This window comes from Enhydra lutris, unplaced genomic scaffold, assembly GCF_002288905.1.
Source record: "Enhydra lutris kenyoni isolate GAN:26980312 unplaced genomic scaffold, ASM228890v2 scaffoldscaffold4, whole genome shotgun sequence".
Taxonomy (NCBI): domain Eukaryota; kingdom Metazoa; phylum Chordata; class Mammalia; order Carnivora; family Mustelidae; genus Enhydra; species Enhydra lutris.
The window spans coordinates 3,674,623-3,691,341 of record NW_019154088.1 but is presented as its reverse complement, the minus strand read 5'-3'; the positions used below and the strand labels follow the sequence as shown (position 1 = coordinate 3,691,341).

General features: G+C 41.5%; 1 protein-coding gene across 3 annotated transcripts in view; it reads right to left on the bottom strand.

Annotated features, from left to right (window-relative positions):
- LOC111139049 (formin 1) overlaps window positions 1-16,719 on the bottom strand; it is a 372,768-nt gene that overhangs the window by 109,709 nt on the left and 246,340 nt on the right. For all 3 annotated transcript variants that reach the window (XM_022491166.1, XM_022491174.1, XM_022491184.1), the window contains 4 exons: window positions 15,531-15,660; window positions 13,908-14,054; window positions 12,722-12,781; window positions 7,300-7,420 (listed from right to left, as the gene is read on the bottom strand). In XM_022491166.1, coding sequence (XP_022346874.1) covers window positions 7,300-7,420; window positions 12,722-12,781; window positions 13,908-14,054; window positions 15,531-15,660 — 458 coding nt within the window. The remainder of the gene's footprint in view (window positions 1-7,299; window positions 7,421-12,721; window positions 12,782-13,907; window positions 14,055-15,530; window positions 15,661-16,719) is intronic.

The window sequence follows — 16,719 nt, the reverse complement described above, 5'->3', positions numbered from 1 at the left end:
TTATTTAATCAATCTGGCAACTCTAAGGATACCCCTATATCACCTGCTCTGGGGGCAGAACTGTAGCCATTATAGCCCCCTACTGCCTCACTGTGTCTATTGCAAATTCAAAGGAATAATCCTCACAGAGTTTCTTTAAGTCATCTTTGGTTCCTGAGATAAGCTCAGTAGGCAATTACTTTTCTAAAATTCTGTTTTGGGCTCAGTAAGACTAACTGACTTAGTGTGCCAAAGGCCCTACTTTCATTCAAGCAGTGGACAGATAATGTAGATTCCTGATGGAGGAGAAGCCAACATGCTTGTGAGAAAGATGGAAGTCAGAGAGGATGGTGGTGACTGAAACTTGCACTAGAGAACTGGACAGTGGCGTCGGGACAGGATCCTTCCAATGTCCCCAAAAATGTAAACATCAGTTATTAGCATTTCTCCTTAATTTTCACAGCCAAATCTTGATTAACTACAGTATTAAGAAGAGGAAAGGACACTCCACACCACCCCAAATCCAAATGTGAAAAATAAAAAGCCTCGGTCAAGGGCAAGAGAAAGGGCAGTTCTGCTGATTAGCCCTCCTGCCATCTCTCACTCCATTACTGGGGACGCCAGCTCTCCTGCAGGCAGCTTCCCTTCCTGAAGCCATCAGTGCTCCAAGTCTCAAACCCAGCCTCACACACCTCACCTTCCAGCACCACACAAATACTAGCTCAATAACGTATTTGCCCAAAGAGCTAATTTGTTCATTATAGTAAGTGAGTTAGAACAGGACTGTTTTCCACCTCGCAGGAGAAACAATAGGTAGTCTATTGCTTACCATGTAGTTTCAAACAGGAAAGGTTTTCCAGCATGTAAATAATATAGCTGATTCACTGATGGTTAGAAAGAATATATTGACTTTAAAAGAAAAAGCTATGGCTAATCCTTAACCTTACTAATCTACCTACCTATAACTAAGAGTTGACGATAACTTACGTTTTTAAATCTCGTTTTAATTGTAAAAATGTCATGTATTTATCCAAACCGCTAAATGATTGCCTCTACCTCAGGCTCCGCCCAGGGCCATGAGAAACTACCAGGTAAAAACATTCTCATTGCCTGCTTTTATGTGTAGAGGTGTGTGGTTCCCTCCCCAAGTCCTCTTTTGGCTGATTATACTGGTATTGACAGTATGACTCTTTTTTTTTTTAAAAGATTTTATTTATTTATTTGACAGACAGAGATCACAAGTAGGCAGAGAGGCAGGCAGAGAGAGAGGGAAGCAGGCTTCTCGCTGAGCAGAGAGCCCGATGCGGGGCTTGATCCCAGGACCCTGGGATCATGACCTGAGCCAAAAGCAGAGGCTTTAACCCACTGAGCCACCCAGGCACCCCGACAATATGACTCTTAAATACATGTGTATTAATTTTGGGGTCGACCTTTAACAGGATTGGAGCTAAATGAAAGAATTTGATCTACTTTCTATGTCTGGAAGACATACTGACACTAGATAGAGCAATCTACAAACAGCAACAAATGCCTACAACAAAAAGCCCCTCTCTTTCCTGAACTGTTACTTTCATGTCTGTATGAATTAATTTTCTCCTGTACTTTATATTTTGAGGTAGAATGTTCAATTCCTAGTGTTGTACAAAACAGAGATTCATCGAGATGGCTATGAGCTAATTTGGCCACTCCATCAGAATAAGGACATCGGGATTAAAAATGCCTAAAGATGTGATAGATGTACTTTAATGTAAAGTTAGTTAGGGGATACTACTACGATTCAAACTCAGAATGAAGATTTTTAACTGTTACTGAATGCCTGGGCTATGCATTTCACAAAGCATCTCATTTAGAGAAAGCTTAAAAAAAAGTTAACATTGTAGGATAAATATTTGTAGGATAAACATTTATAGAGTGATAACAGATATCAAAATGTCAACAGAGGCTCTTGCCTTTCCTAAACTGCTGTATTGCCAAATATTTCCAAAGGTTCAAAAGAAAGGACATGTTCAAATACATATTCTTAAATATTTAGAGAAAAGGACATCATGAGAACTATCTTAAAATACACACACGTACACACACACTTGCATCTCAGCCAACAATCTCAAACAAGTTTGAATATCTTACACCGAGGGCTAACTACCAATTACATGTTCCCAATTTATTTATGGGATGTCAGGGCTAATAAAGCATCATTTTCAAAGCAAGAATAAGTATATAGCTAGTTGATGGAATAGCTTACTTTTAATAACAGTGGCTACTGAGTAACTACTGTTAGCTAATAAGAGCGATTTCGTTTTTTTCTTCAACTCTTCGGAACATGCTGACTTCCCAACAGCTATCTGAAGAGTTCCTGTCTCATTTTCCAGCAACCAAAAATTAGTTCGGCTTTCCTACTTCCATAGCCACAATGAAGTTTTTATAATAAAATATTACCAGAGGATCATATCAAATCAATATGGATTTGGGGTTGGGGATGCCAGGGTAACTGTGGATGACACTAAGGTTATTCATTTTGGCTTCTAGGCATCAAGACACTGGATGCCTGGTAGCATCAGATGTCTGGCCCATTTGAATTGTTTCCATGGAGAACAGATTTGGGGGGACAGAGTAGCCAGGATAATGAAGAGCAATACCAAAGGGCATAGGTCGAAATTGTGCACCGCAGCTCCTCCTCTTGTTAGCCTAGAGCGATCATTGAACCAACAATGGTTTTATTTATATTAAAAATATGAAATTAATTCCAACACCCCTTCTTAAACTTATCTCGCAGACTGCATGTTCTGCAACACATTACTAAGTAGTCAGTGAAAGAACACCAAAGGAAAACCAGTGTTTTAGGTTTTAAGTTGAGACATGCTTTGAACAGGGTTGAACCATTTTGGGTTTTGTCTGTCTGTTTGTTTTCACCTCAGAACTTTCCAGAGCCTTTAAATAAGCTCAGGTGCACTGTGCATCTGTGGGACATGACTCTGGTCGAGAGCAGCTCTAGGTTTATTTGGCGATAGGCTCCTTGTCAGAAAGCACCAATTCACATCTCATGCTGTACTGGGATGCGCCCCTACTCGAGAAATTGTACATCTTATGACCTCAGCAATGGTGTCTGTGTGTGTGTGTGTGTGTGTGTGTGTGTGTGTGTGTGTGTGTCCCTGGTGTAACTGACACCACCAGGAAGGATACAATGCACAGTACATTTGTTCTTATTGCCACTCTAACAAATCATCGCAAACTTAAGTGGCTTCGAACACCACGAAGGTATTACCTTATAGTTCTGTGGGTTAGAAGTCTAACGTGGGTCTGCTGGGCTGAGATCAAGGTGTGTTGACAGGGTTGCATTCCCTGCTGGGGGCTCCAGGGGAAAATCTGCTCCTTGCCTTTTCCAGTTTTAGAGGTTCCCCACACTCCCTGGTCCACTGCCTGCTTCCTCCTTCTGCAAAGCCCACAACATTGCACACTCCCTGATTGTTCTGCTGTACTATCTCCCGCTGGCCACGGACAAGGAAAATTCTCAGTTTTTAAAGATTCATTTTAAAGATCCATGTGATTAGATTAGACCCGCTTGGATAGTCCAAGATAATCTCCCCTTCTCTATATTGGCAAAGTTCCCTTTTGCCGTGTAAGGTAATAGATTTCAGGGATTAGGGTCTGGACATTTTTGGGAGCCATTATTCTGCCTACCACATATGGGTTGGTAAAAATACCTTGAGGGTTCTGGCCAGCAAACAAGGTCAATGAATAAGAAACAGAAAAACTCTTCCTGTCATTTGGTATTTTTCCTAATTATTACTTATCATGGTATCAGGGGAGTGAAAATTATTATCTCACTAAGGGATATAGAACAGTAAACAAGATATGGAATATGTTCCCAAGCACCACGAATATGGTTCTGTCTCCGCAAGATAGAGAAGAGAGCACAAGTGGGAATCAGATTCTCCACAAACTCATCCAGCAGCCTCTCAGTGACCTGGGGCTGAATTCGACAAGGTGTGCATTTTCCAGGAAAAAGTACATACCCCTAATCAGCTTTGCTCAAGTTTTCTTTACTAACAGACCGTGCACTCATTACCTCCTATGACACAGGCATTGTAATTGTTCCATTTAACCCTCTTTATGGTTTTATTACCTGACAAGACCTCACTTCCACCAAACCGGTAAAGAGTACATCATCTGATACCAAAACCCACCATCTGATACCATCTTAACCCGACACAACAACTTTGCTCACTTTCGTGTGTCTATGTGACTCTTCACGTTTATGACCCATCTCTCCCTTATGTCTTCCCTTCCCCATCCCCAGCCTGAAGTAAATTCTTCTCTTATCTCCCTTTGAGCTGAGGGTCTACATGTGTGGCTCTAAGGGTGTGTGTGTGTGTGTGTGTGGGCACGCACGCACGTGTGTGAGCACACATGTGTGCATATGTGTGCACTCGGGAACTCTCTTTCTGTCCTTGGTACCTTCATGAGGATTTATGCCTTGCCTTTCTGCCTTGAACACCTAACTTTCTGTTTTGGAGGTATGGAGGTATGGGGAGCTCTGGGTCACAGGCAGGATGCATCCCAAGTGCATACCTTAGAGTCCTACTTAGCATCAAAATGTGGCTAGGTCACCACCTGGAACTTTGCAAATTATGTGAGCACTAGAACTTCAGTATCCTTCTCTTGTTAGAGACTGATATCTGCTTCAGAGGGTCATTGCAAAGATTAAAAGAGATGATGATGTAAAACATCTGATAGATAATAGTTGCATTGGATGAACTATAGCTGATACTATTATCATCAATGACCTGCTCTGTTTACCTACGTAAAAGTGCCCTGCAAAGTTCTTGTTTCTATGAAAGATGCTCGCCGGCCACATCCACGTGTATCAGTGACATTTACACAACCAACAAACTCTGATTTAATTCACACTCTGTTGCTAAGGTGTGGTTCTGACCAGTTTTCTTCTCAAGAGCTGTGCCTGCCTGGAGAAAGGGGGCCTGAGACGTCTTGAAATTTGCTAATCACATCTGGTTTAGCTTTAGACATTTTCTGGGGTTTTGCCAGCAGCCACGACATTTTAATGGCTACAATAAACCTCAAAGCCTCATCAAATCTTTGCTGTATGTGTGAAAATTATGTCCTCTTCAATTAAACATTCAATCTAGGCTCACACCAAGGCCTTATGGAAAAGGACGTGGAACCTGAATGGGAAGCGAGATGAAACGGACCGCCACGACTCTGGCCATCTTGCCAGATGGCATTTAGAAGAAAAAGAAATTCATTAGAGAACCAACGGTCTGTATTTTCTTTAAATATTTACTAGGTACCTTTCATGTGTTAAAAACACTGGCATCTCTAAAGATTAGCAGGGTATTTTTGTTTAAACATCCAATGTGGGGGGGGCGTGTGCATGCGGAGTCCCACTTCTCCCTCTTGCCTCGTGATGCCTCACATCTTTTGGTATAGTCCAAGCCAAAAAAGAAAAACAACTGAGGCAACGTTTGGTTTTCCCTCATTTTAAGATAGGTCCTCCAACTTCAGAAGTTCTTGCAATTCCTAACAACGGGACAAGGGTCAGTGGAGTATTGAGAGATGTGGAATGGCACCTGAGATCCCTTGCAGAAGACAAGGTGCACCAAAGGGGGGAACCTTTGCGGGAACACCTGCCTCTCCACTGGCCTCCCAATTCATTCTTATCTTGGTTATGAATCATCAAACACTTCCAGACGTCAAAGGGAGGTGGCCCATTCGGGATGCCTGAGAGAGGCAGCCCCTGGAAGGACGGTGGGAGAAGAGGAAAGATCACATGTACATCAGGTTTCTGCTCAGAAAACGCCTCAGGAGGGCAAAGGTCCAGGAGATCAGAGGGGATTTGTACTCAGCGACAGCCACGGTGTAAACAAGCCTGGCTCTTCTTGGCCAGGGCGAACCTTGCAGCCAGACTGAAGACCAGCGGGGGCGCTAATTCTGCCATTGGAGAGTGACAGGAAAAACTGCCACAGGATGGCTCACACGGTTTTATTACAACAAGAATCAAGCCCCTGGTCTTAGACAAGGTTAAAACCGTCGGTGTTTTAGGAGAGGGAAAAGAATAACCACAGACAGGTTCAGAAATCACATTCTAAATGCAGTGTCCACATGGTTGAATGCATGCTCTTTACCACATCAACGGGAGAGAAAAAAAAAAAATCCACATGTTCCTTTAAAAATAATTTACAAGGTAGAAATATTCACTTGTAACCGCTCTCCTTATTTAAGCAAGTTTTATGCCCAGAGTAAAACTAAATGGCTCTCCCTGCCACCAGGAGATCTGTCCCACTTTGCTTCCCTTTCTAGGCTGTTCTGCTTCTAAGACTTGGGTTTCTGAGCACTCTTTCACAATAAACATTTTTTAAATGTTTATTTTATGTCTTAGTGTAAAAAGATTCCTGGTTCAAGCTCTTCATTTCCTCAAGCTCTCCTTTTGGCACTCTGTGCTCCATTTCCACATTAACACGCTCCCTAAATCCTCCATGGAGCTCGGCAGTTGGAGTTACACAAGGTCCAACGCAAGTATTTATATACTTGGATAAGAAGATGTCTCCACAGTGAAAACACAAGACGCGAGCAATGCCAAAGGAAAATTCCTGCTCGAGAGAGACATAGTTTTACCTTTTAAAAAAAGCCAAAAGAGCTGTCGGCATTTTTGTTGTGAATAATTAAAAATGGAAATTCAACTAAAATTGAATGCTTATGGTGGGTCCTGCCATCTTCGTTAGATTCCTATACATAAACCAAGTGCATGGGGGGGTGTGTGCGTGTGTGAGTATGTGTGTGCACATGGGGGATACGTATAAGGCAGCACAGTCAACTAGCTTAGAAAGGGCATGAGTTCTCATCCAGATAGGCCTGGTAGGAGCCTGGTAAAGAGGCCTCTCACTGGCTGTGAGAACCTAACTTCTCTAAACCTCATTTTTCTCATCGGCAAAATGGAGTTGGTATAGTTCCTGCTTATTGGGGTGGTTGGCGTCACTATATGATACAATAGTAAGCAGTCAACGAAGGCCTGCTGCTATGATTATTAAGATGACATCTGTTATATGTTGGAAAATGTAGACATAAAAGACGGAGCTATAAAAAGCACAGATTAACACTAATAAAAGAAAAGGATATGCAAATACAGTGTCTCCACATAGAGCAGAAGAGATGGAAAGTTTCATCAGGGCTGCGGTGTACCATAACTGAGCTCTGTGCCAATTCCATTCCATGAACCAGACATAAATAATCCTCTTCAATCATTCAAAAAAAACCCCAAAAAACAAAACTTAGCTATTATCATAATAACAGAACAGTTCCTGTTACCTTCTAGTTGTCTCTTCAGTTTTCTCAAATCTTTTATGAGGTCTTCAAACTTGACTTGGGAAGCCAGAAAGAAATCTTGTGGTTCAGGCAGAGGGAAAATACTCTTTTCGGTTCCTGCTTCCTAAAAGACATTGTTAACAAAAGTAATTATATTTCCCTATTGTCACTTTCAATTGAAATTCCAAAGCATCTTTCATTGGATGTGCAAATGTGAATCAGAGAAGCGCTCCTCTGCTATTCCTAAATTTGGACTGGCTATTCTGAAATGCTTTTGTGTCTTCTACAATAGCACTTTGGTCTTCCTGCCACTGAGGTTGGCTCTGGCTCTGGCAGGGCTTTCGTTCTATTTTGCCTCATGAATCAAAGAGAAAACTGTCAGGTATGTCCCGATCTTGGACACCCTCCTCCCATGGAAAAAGTCACAGGGGGAACACATGAAAGTACTTAAATTTCAAGTCCCTGTTGAGTCTCACATGGTAGCAATTAGCCAACTCATCTTTGGGGTGTGCCAACGGGTGTGACTCGGAAGGTTCTGGGCAAGACAGCATCGTAACAGAAGAATCACCCTCGCTTCCGCTGTAACCTACCTGCCCCTGCAGCTGAGAGCTCCCGAGGAGGGTTTGTGCTAGCACATTCTTCCCATGTTTGTAAAGATTTTCCAAATGCTGTTTGGCTTCTCTAAGTAGACACTTGCTGAAGGCATGGTTGGCCATAGTTTTGGGCAAGCTCCCCGATCATGCCTACTAGAGGATCTAAGCTGGGAAATCACTTGAGGGACACAAGCTTCAGGCACACTGAAAGATAAACTGGGCCTCAAATACCTTTTCCAGTCCAGCCTGCTTTCTCCCCTAGTTGTTTACCGTAAGCTCTGCCTCTTGTGAATTTCAGGCAGTCTTCAGTTCTTCCTCTCTCCACACAGGCTACTTTGCCAGCTTTCCATCACATTCCATCTTTCCTGCCATTAGGACTCATTCCAAACTCTGAAACTGCTTTATAAGGCACTTTGTGATCTGGCCTCTGTCTACAACCTCAGCCTTTGTCCATCTTCCCCTATCTCCACTTTCCTCCCCTAAACGTTCATAAAGTAACAGAACAGGCCACAACCTCTTGCATCTGGACTTTTGTCTATGAAACCGCCCCTTTCTAACTCTTCTACATGAACTCTTCGTGCCTCCTTTGTTCATAGCATTTGAAGATCAGGTCTTGGGACAGATCTCAAAGATCGCCCCTAGCCCCCCAGCATGTGGGTGTTTCCAAGAGCCCCTCGTGCATACCGTTATCACAGCACTCACCAACGCTCGTTTCAAAATTGCCACGTTAGCTTATGTGTTTCCTCCACTAGACTATAAACACCGTGAAGGCAGGAAGTGTGTCTTATTCTTGGGATGGCACGCGACATCTGGCATATCAAACTCTCTTCAGCACCCTTGTGTAGAGCCCACATGAGGCCATTCTGGAAAGTGTGTACCTTGAGCAAGAGCCGTCTACCTCACTGTCCTACTTTCTTGTGGTTTCAGGAATGCTCACGACCCGTCCCCCTTCCTTGAAGATCTTTAGCTTCACTGCAAATGCTAAGGAAAGGTGATTCCCCTCATTTCAGTGAAACCTTTTACACAATCAGTGTACTTGCCCCCTAGCTCCCTACAATTATTTTACTTCTTTCAAAATAATGGAAGCTTTACTATAGTCTGAGGGCCAAGATGGACCATCAGCTAACATGATCGCCACAGAATTCCACAGCAACCTACACTGTAAGAACTCATCTATATTACCTCCTACTGTTTTCCAAAACTTTATCAGATTCATGCCCTGGCTTTGATTTTCTTTCTTTTCTTTTTTCTTTCCTTTCCCTATCTTTTCTAAGCTAGAAAGTGAGAAAGTGCTGCTAAGCAAATGAGCCTGGTTACAGCTCTTGAGAGAGCTGCCCAATTAGAGTTCAAAAGACAAAGCTCTGGATGGATTTCTGTAAACTTCACAGACTTAGACCCAAATCCAGCTTGCATGGAAGGAGGCTTGGAGCAGGAATCACCTTTCTTCAGCTAATTGCTCATCACCACTAACCACAAAAATCATCACTTATGCTCCTACGGGGAGGGGAGAGCTTAATAAATCACATAATTCTATACTCTTGCTGAGTGGAATGAATTTTTGCACCGTGAAAACCGGGAGAGCACCACCACATAAACGGTGACTTCTGATTTTTCCCCAACTGGGCCATCCCTGGTTTGAAAGGATTTGTACTGTGAGATTTTCCTTGGTGAAGTTGATTTGACTGCGTTCAGCTCTCTTCGAGAGTCACATTTTGTTGGTAAATTTCAGCCCTCTGACACAATTCATGGGACTCGGTTGAGGCAGGCACTACAAGATACATCTGCTTACGCTAACCCTAGACTAGAAATGTGACCTCTTGAGATTCTTCGGGATAATTCTCCTGTCATACTGGTACCTGCTGTCAGAACTTCGGGTATCTGCATATCACTCGAAGTTTCAACATGCCTTCCCCACTCTACTAGAAAAAAAGCTCTCACCTCTTTGCTCCTAGTTATCTACAGAGGCTACTCATTGCACTCTTGTAGATATTTACAGTAGATTCAACCTAGTAAGTCTTTGTCAGACACCTAAATTACAGATGCCAAAAAACAGACAGTGATAAGTTCTGGACCTCAAGGAGCAAGGCAAAGCTAACAGGTAATTGCTCACTGATATCCACATGCAAGACGGAATAAGACGTGTCATGACAGAGGCTCAACACAAGTGCTCCCAGGCTTCAAACGAGCATGAGATGAGGAAGTAAACAAAGACTTCATGGAAGAAGAGCCATGTAAAATTGTGCTACTTTTTGTTTTATCTTTTTTCCCCTTTTACGAAGTGACTCAGGCTCATTAAGTCTAATTGAAAGACAGAAGAAAGAAAAAATCTCTTCCATTCCTAACACCCAGACATAATCAAACATGTTTACATATATCTGATATTCCAGGTTTTTTCTGTGTGTTTATGTATGTTTATATATTTGAAATTAGATTATATGTTATTTTAAGCACGCGTTTGTAATATAAAAGCAGCTTGAGTATTTTTCAATGTCACTAAATTTTCTCTTTTCCATGGCAGGATATTATTCCATTTCAGAACTCTAGCATAATTCACTTGACCCTAGTCTCTACCTTTGGACAGCTACCAAAAATTTTGCTATACTTTGTTATTACAAATGATTTTAAGGAAAATAGGGATACATGTCCTTATTTACTTCTTTAGGATAAAAGTTCCTAGCAAGATTATACATATATCTAGGGCTTCTGATCTAGAGAGGTCAAAGTCTTGCTAATCCACACGGCACATTTGCATGGATGAGGAAAGGGTGTCCCATATAAACAGGCACAGCCCCCTCGGGAGACAGCTTGACAAGCACATGACACCTCCCTGTGAATTTTTTTGAAAGTGTCCTTTATAGAACACAATTTGGTGAGTCAATAGCAGGCAAGATATGGTTCCTATTATACCTAGAGATCTTAAACCGAGAATAACTCAGTCAGCCATTTGTGATAGTCCTGAGAAAGGTCTGATCCATTTATATTGCCAACTTTATAAACCTAGTTGGCAATTTATGCCTTCTATTTGGTTTTTTGTTGTTGCTGCTGCTGCTGCCATTGCTGTTGTTTTGGTAAATTACCTGTGGTCTCCTGCGTCACTTTTTTTTTTAAATGAAAGGAGACCAGTTGTCCTTTCCATGTTGATTCTGAAAAGCATGTTGCCTATTATGTTGCAAATATGTATGTTGCTACTGGGAGCTTTTCCCCAAAAGGCCTTTTAATGTATTATTTTAAGAGAGTATTAATAACACAAAACAAAAGATCTATAAAAAGGCTAGTGATGGGGGAGGGGGGTAGGGAGAGGGTGGTTGGGTTATGGACACTGGGGAGGGTATGTGCTATGGAGAGGGCTGTGATGGGTGTAAACCTGGCGATTCACAGACCTGTACCCCTGGGGCTAATAATACATTATATGGTAATAAAAAATTAAAAATTAAAAAAAAATAGGCTACTGACAAGGATAGGTCCAGTTAGAAAGAACATCGGATGTAAAAACACATCAGTGAGAAAACCACAGAGTGTGTTTGAAAAACACAGGGTCTTGAGTTGGATCACACCGTGTGTGTAGGGGGAAGGTCATAAAAGCATGGTTGTAAAAGACTGGAATTCAATTGGGTAGAGTCTTAATTCACTTTTTGAAAATGGGGGAGCCATTTCTATTTTTGTATTAAAAAAGTGATACAATACGACCACAACTCTAAAAACTGGTGGGGCCTCCCACATCCCTCAGGTGTAGGATGGACTGATGGGGGAGTGATGGATGAGGGGTGGGGACACCAGCTGGGAAGCAACAGGAATACTCTAGGTGAGTTACCTTAAGGCCTGGTAAGTGGAGGCACAGGGATGAAAACCAGGAAAGAAACACGAGAAACAATTTAGTTGAAGGACAGAGACGAACCAGAGAGGAGCACGAGCTTCATGCCTGAATGACCGAAATGATAATGTCCTTGGCAGAAACAGGAGAAGTTTGAGGAAGGGGGGTGGGAGATGATTCATTGCAGGTGCACTGAGAAGGGTTCGATGAGGAGGGGAGGAGGCAAGGTGGTAGACTTCATCAGTGTTTCACTTGTCTTCCGGGGGGAGTTATAGGCCTTTGGAAAACACGGCGCTGGAACCTTTACTTTTCTTCCCTTGGTACCTAGGAAAAACCCTGCTTGCGTGGATAGCTAAGCAGGAGTGTCGACAACAGTTTCCTGAGACCTTCCCCCTTCGTGTTGACTGCTAGGTTTCCCAACACCTTACCATAGTACCTCTTTCTTCGCAAAGTTAGGACTCCTTGTTCTCAATTTAATGAGAAGGAACAGAACTTAGAAAATTGTGCTCAGGTGGATTCCCACTGAAATTTTTATTTCTCATGGCTCGTGTAATGGAAGCAGAGAGGACGGATTTCAAATCCCACTTCTTCAACTTGTTCACAGATGACCACGACTGATAAGGTATGGGGCATTACTGCCTCTTAAATTCCTCAATTTTGGTCTGGAGCCCAGAACTAGTTTCAGATAGAAACAATTACCGAATGGATATAGATTACACGGAGACCTTCACGAACTGGCCGGAAGGCCCAGATCACCGGGGGTCTCTCTAAAACTGCATTATATAGCGGATTAGGAGGCAGCAGACTGAGAGGCAATGAATAATGCTTCTCTTTCCAAAAGTCAACTAAACTTTCTTGGCTTCAGCGTTCCCATCTGTAAACCAAGGAGGCCGGAGAGCTCTCAGATTCTGTGTTGGACTTGAAATCCATCCATCCATCCATCATCCAATTTCTGAATGCCAACAATGTGTAAGAGTTGAAATCCCATTAGTGTAGTTTTCCACAGAATGCCATTTCTTACCTGATCATAGTAACGCAGGTAATATTTCACGACATAGTCCACCAGATTAATCCCATTATCCTAGGTTTAAAGAGAAGCTTAAATGAAAATCATTCACATGAGACGGCCATATTATATAGTTGAGTACCGAAATCTCAGTTTGTGACCCTAATACTTTTAATCTGTGATACCCGGTCCTGATTTCTGTTTGTGACTGGCAAGTTTTTCCTTTCTCCTCTTTGTCCCATCATTTTCTTTCTTTCTTTCTTTTTTTTAATGGTATCTATACAAAGAAATGACACTCCACAATTCTTTGTGGGGGAAAAAACCCAAACAGATAATCCACAAGACCTCTGAGATAATGGCTAAAACAAACAAACAAATACACACACTGTCTCATTATTTTCTGGCAGGAAGCCAAGACAGGAGGGAGTGGGGGAGTGCCAAAGGGAACCAGGGACTAGAACAGAAAACCATCCCTCCCTTCCCACTTTTCAAAAAAACGTGTGTTCTTAATGGCGTGAAAAACAATCAGGACAGCTTAAAAGGAACGCCATGCCACTTTATGACCCTAGGAGGCCAGGGGCAAGCAGACCCTCCCACAAGGCAGCCTTTGTGTCTTGTTCACATGGGTCTAATTCTAATTTGCCTGTGTGTTTCCCCTCCCTTCACTCCCCCTGCTCCCCCTGGGACTCCTAGATATGGGCTGGTTGTTTCTAAAGAGGGAGCTCTGCAGGGGTGTGGAGCCAAATGATAATCAGGCTCAGAGAGTTTGACAGTAGACCCCCAGCCCAATTGTTGTGGGCAAAAGAATAATTCAAATGCTCAGCTCTACTGGTGATTCAACATTGCTCCTGACTCAAGAATGAGTAAATTACAAGTAGCCAACCCTAAATTCAAACAGATTCAAGACTTGTGCTCTGACTGCTACTGCTGTGCTATCTGTTTTCTTCCCTCATTACAGTTCAACATGCAATTGTGTTCTCTTAGGGCAAACCAATATTGGGGATTTTGTCATCTCAGTAAGATCAAACATGAAAAACCTCTCTTTATTCAAGAGTCAAAAGAAAGCAAAGAAAAACATGTATTGTTAGAGGGAGAAAGGAGATGAATGGAGCAAACAAGAATTTTTTTTTTTTTTTTTTAATTACAGGTAGAGAAGGAACATAATGGCAACTGATGGAATCTAGTTACAAAAAATAAATACCCGACTTTTGACGTCCTTGAGTTTGGGTAGAATTTCTAAGCTATATCCATCTGCTTGTCCCCGAGTCCTATTTCCTCCATTCATATAATTTCCAAAAGCCAGAATGAGAGCTAAAATATCCTTCACACTCTTCATGTGCAGCAAGCCCTGTGATGGCAAACACCAATGATTAGGGAGTTGAACTTCAAAGGCGCCTATGTTCATTCAACAACAAATATTTACTGAGCACCCATCAGGCTGTTTGCTGGTATGGTGCCAACTGCCTTGGCAGCTGGTGAAATGGAAAATACACCTTATTAAGACATATAAGAGTCTGAAAAAAATACATTAATCAGTCATCGTTTTCTAGCCTTTCAATGAATTATGAACTGTGCCTGTCTTAATATTGTGGATTAAATATGAGTATTTGTATTTTTACTTCAGCCAGTTTCATTTTCCAAATATTTATTTTAAAATATTTGTGTATTTCAGAAAGAGTTGCTATAGTCAGACTTTACATCTGGTGACTTCTAAGCAGAAAGGGTTAGTTTAATATCATTTGAGGACATGTTTTTGGACAATGTATCTATATAAACAGCACAGTTAAATGTAGGATAGGTTTAAAAGCAAGTTTATTTTCTTTATCCTTGGGTATACTCCTCAGAGGTGAACTATGATAATGTATTTCAAGGCCATAGGTTATGTTTATTAAGTATTTGTTGATATGTCTACTACTTTTGACAATTTAAATCTGCTTAGGGTTTTCTTCACCTCCTTGTCCCATTTACTTTCCTGTTTTTTCTCTCAAAGTGCAAATTTTTAAAATTGATACTTCCCTCCCCCCTCCTTCTCTAGAGTCTTAGTTGACTTTATTTTCTTTTATTTTAGAGTAAAGAAGAAAAGGCAAATGCAGCTCTAGGCCAACCTCTCTTCAGACCTTTTAGGGTGTTATTAGAGGGTGTACATTATACCTGGGAAGTATTTATACTTTCTTTATTGAAATCTTTTATATTTTGGAAGGAAAAGAATCATGCTTTCAGGTAAGAATTAAATACTACAGTACGTAGAGAGGATCATCATGTTCTTAAGGACATGGGTTACTGTGAGAAAAAAAAAAAGTATTAGAATTTGCAAGGAATACCAGTGTGGTAAAGCCAACAAAAATGTACTTGCCTGCCACCCATTATCGTAATCATTTGTTTCACTTATCAAGTCTCTAGAATCTTTATTTCACTCTGTAGACACCTTTCAGATGATCAGGTGCATGGGTCTAATGCAACATCTCTTGCAACCCAGCTGGTCGAGCAGCAGACAAACTACACTAGCTGGGTTGGTGTTAAGTGGCCAGTATGTACCATAGAAAGTGTCTGGAATATCTAAGAAGACATCTATAGAAGTATCATTTTTTCCTCCTTCTCCCCATCAGTCTGCATCTGACTTTCTCTCTCTCTTCCCCACTCATTCACCTGTACTCACACACATACTCACACTTAACGATAATCACCACAGCTATATTTAAAAAAACACGATCTTAAGTCCAAAGGTTTTCTACAAAGGGACTCTAGTTGATCCTCCCACTCCCTACTTCCCCCTTTACCCTCAGTAAGGGTACAACTAGCCTCTTAAACTAGACAGCAAACATACCTTAGAAGCTCTTGTGACGATCTCTACCTTTCGGTGCAAGGAGGTGATACTCTCCGAAAAGACAGATCTGAAGATTATGCACTGGGCCCGTTCAGCAAAATTTGGGATCTGGGCTAACTCATGTAAAAATCTGCAGAAATGAACAATGAATCATCTAGCTGCTTATACAACCACAAAGAAAAAAAAAAGCTGAAAAACATCCACCATAGCTGAAAAAGATACCTTATTTTACAATATCAACTTAACAATTATAAAATGTATCCAAGAGGCACACTTGAGGAACTCCAAGGGTATGTGTTCTATTATTGACAGAGAAGCCATTTTTCAGATCGGTTTCTAGGATGGTGTATAAATGTATGGTGTATAAATTACTTTAGGAGCAGGAAGTGCAGTTATATGGAACCAGGAGGAGTTATCTCCTGCTGTGCAAATAGGAGATTAAACCCAAATAAAAAGCATTACTTTTAGCGTATGAAAACACATAATGAACGCCTTTTATTATGCAGCATTCTCTAAGGGTCTATTTTGCACAGGCAGAGTCAAGTGAAGGCTGGAGGCAAACGTCTGTAGAAAAATGACAAAATGTCTCTACCTGAAATGAGATGGCAACTATTTCTTGCACACTGGATTAGATAATGGTCTACAGAGGCACTATTCTACAGATAATTTGTTTACTTTCCCACATCAGCTTACCTAGGAAAACAGAGTTCACAGCTTGGTATGTGGAACAAAGCAGGTACTCATGAAGTGGACATCAATCTTAAAAACTATGGTAAGACAGATTTTTTAAAGCTAAAGGTGAGTACTAATCTACACACAGAAGCTCACTGTCTGAGCACTTGGGCACTGGTGCCCTTTGCAAAATTAAGTTGGAAGAGCTACATGCTCTCCAGGCCAACCTCCAGAAGAGGGGGCATAAACTAAAACACACTAAAACGGTGGAAAGAGTTGGGCATGAATTCAGGGAAGGAGAGAATCCACTAACAGCTATTAAATTCATTCTGGGGCTGAAATGATGATTACCTGATATTTCTGAAAGTCTTGGTCAACGCATAATGTCATTACTTTGACACTTTGCAATCTCTCACCAAGAATGTTTTCCATAGGAGCAAAGCCGAACCTTCTTCTTTCCATACCCAAAGAATTTCCTTAGCTTATACTCTGTGCCTCTTTTACTTTGCTTTTTTTT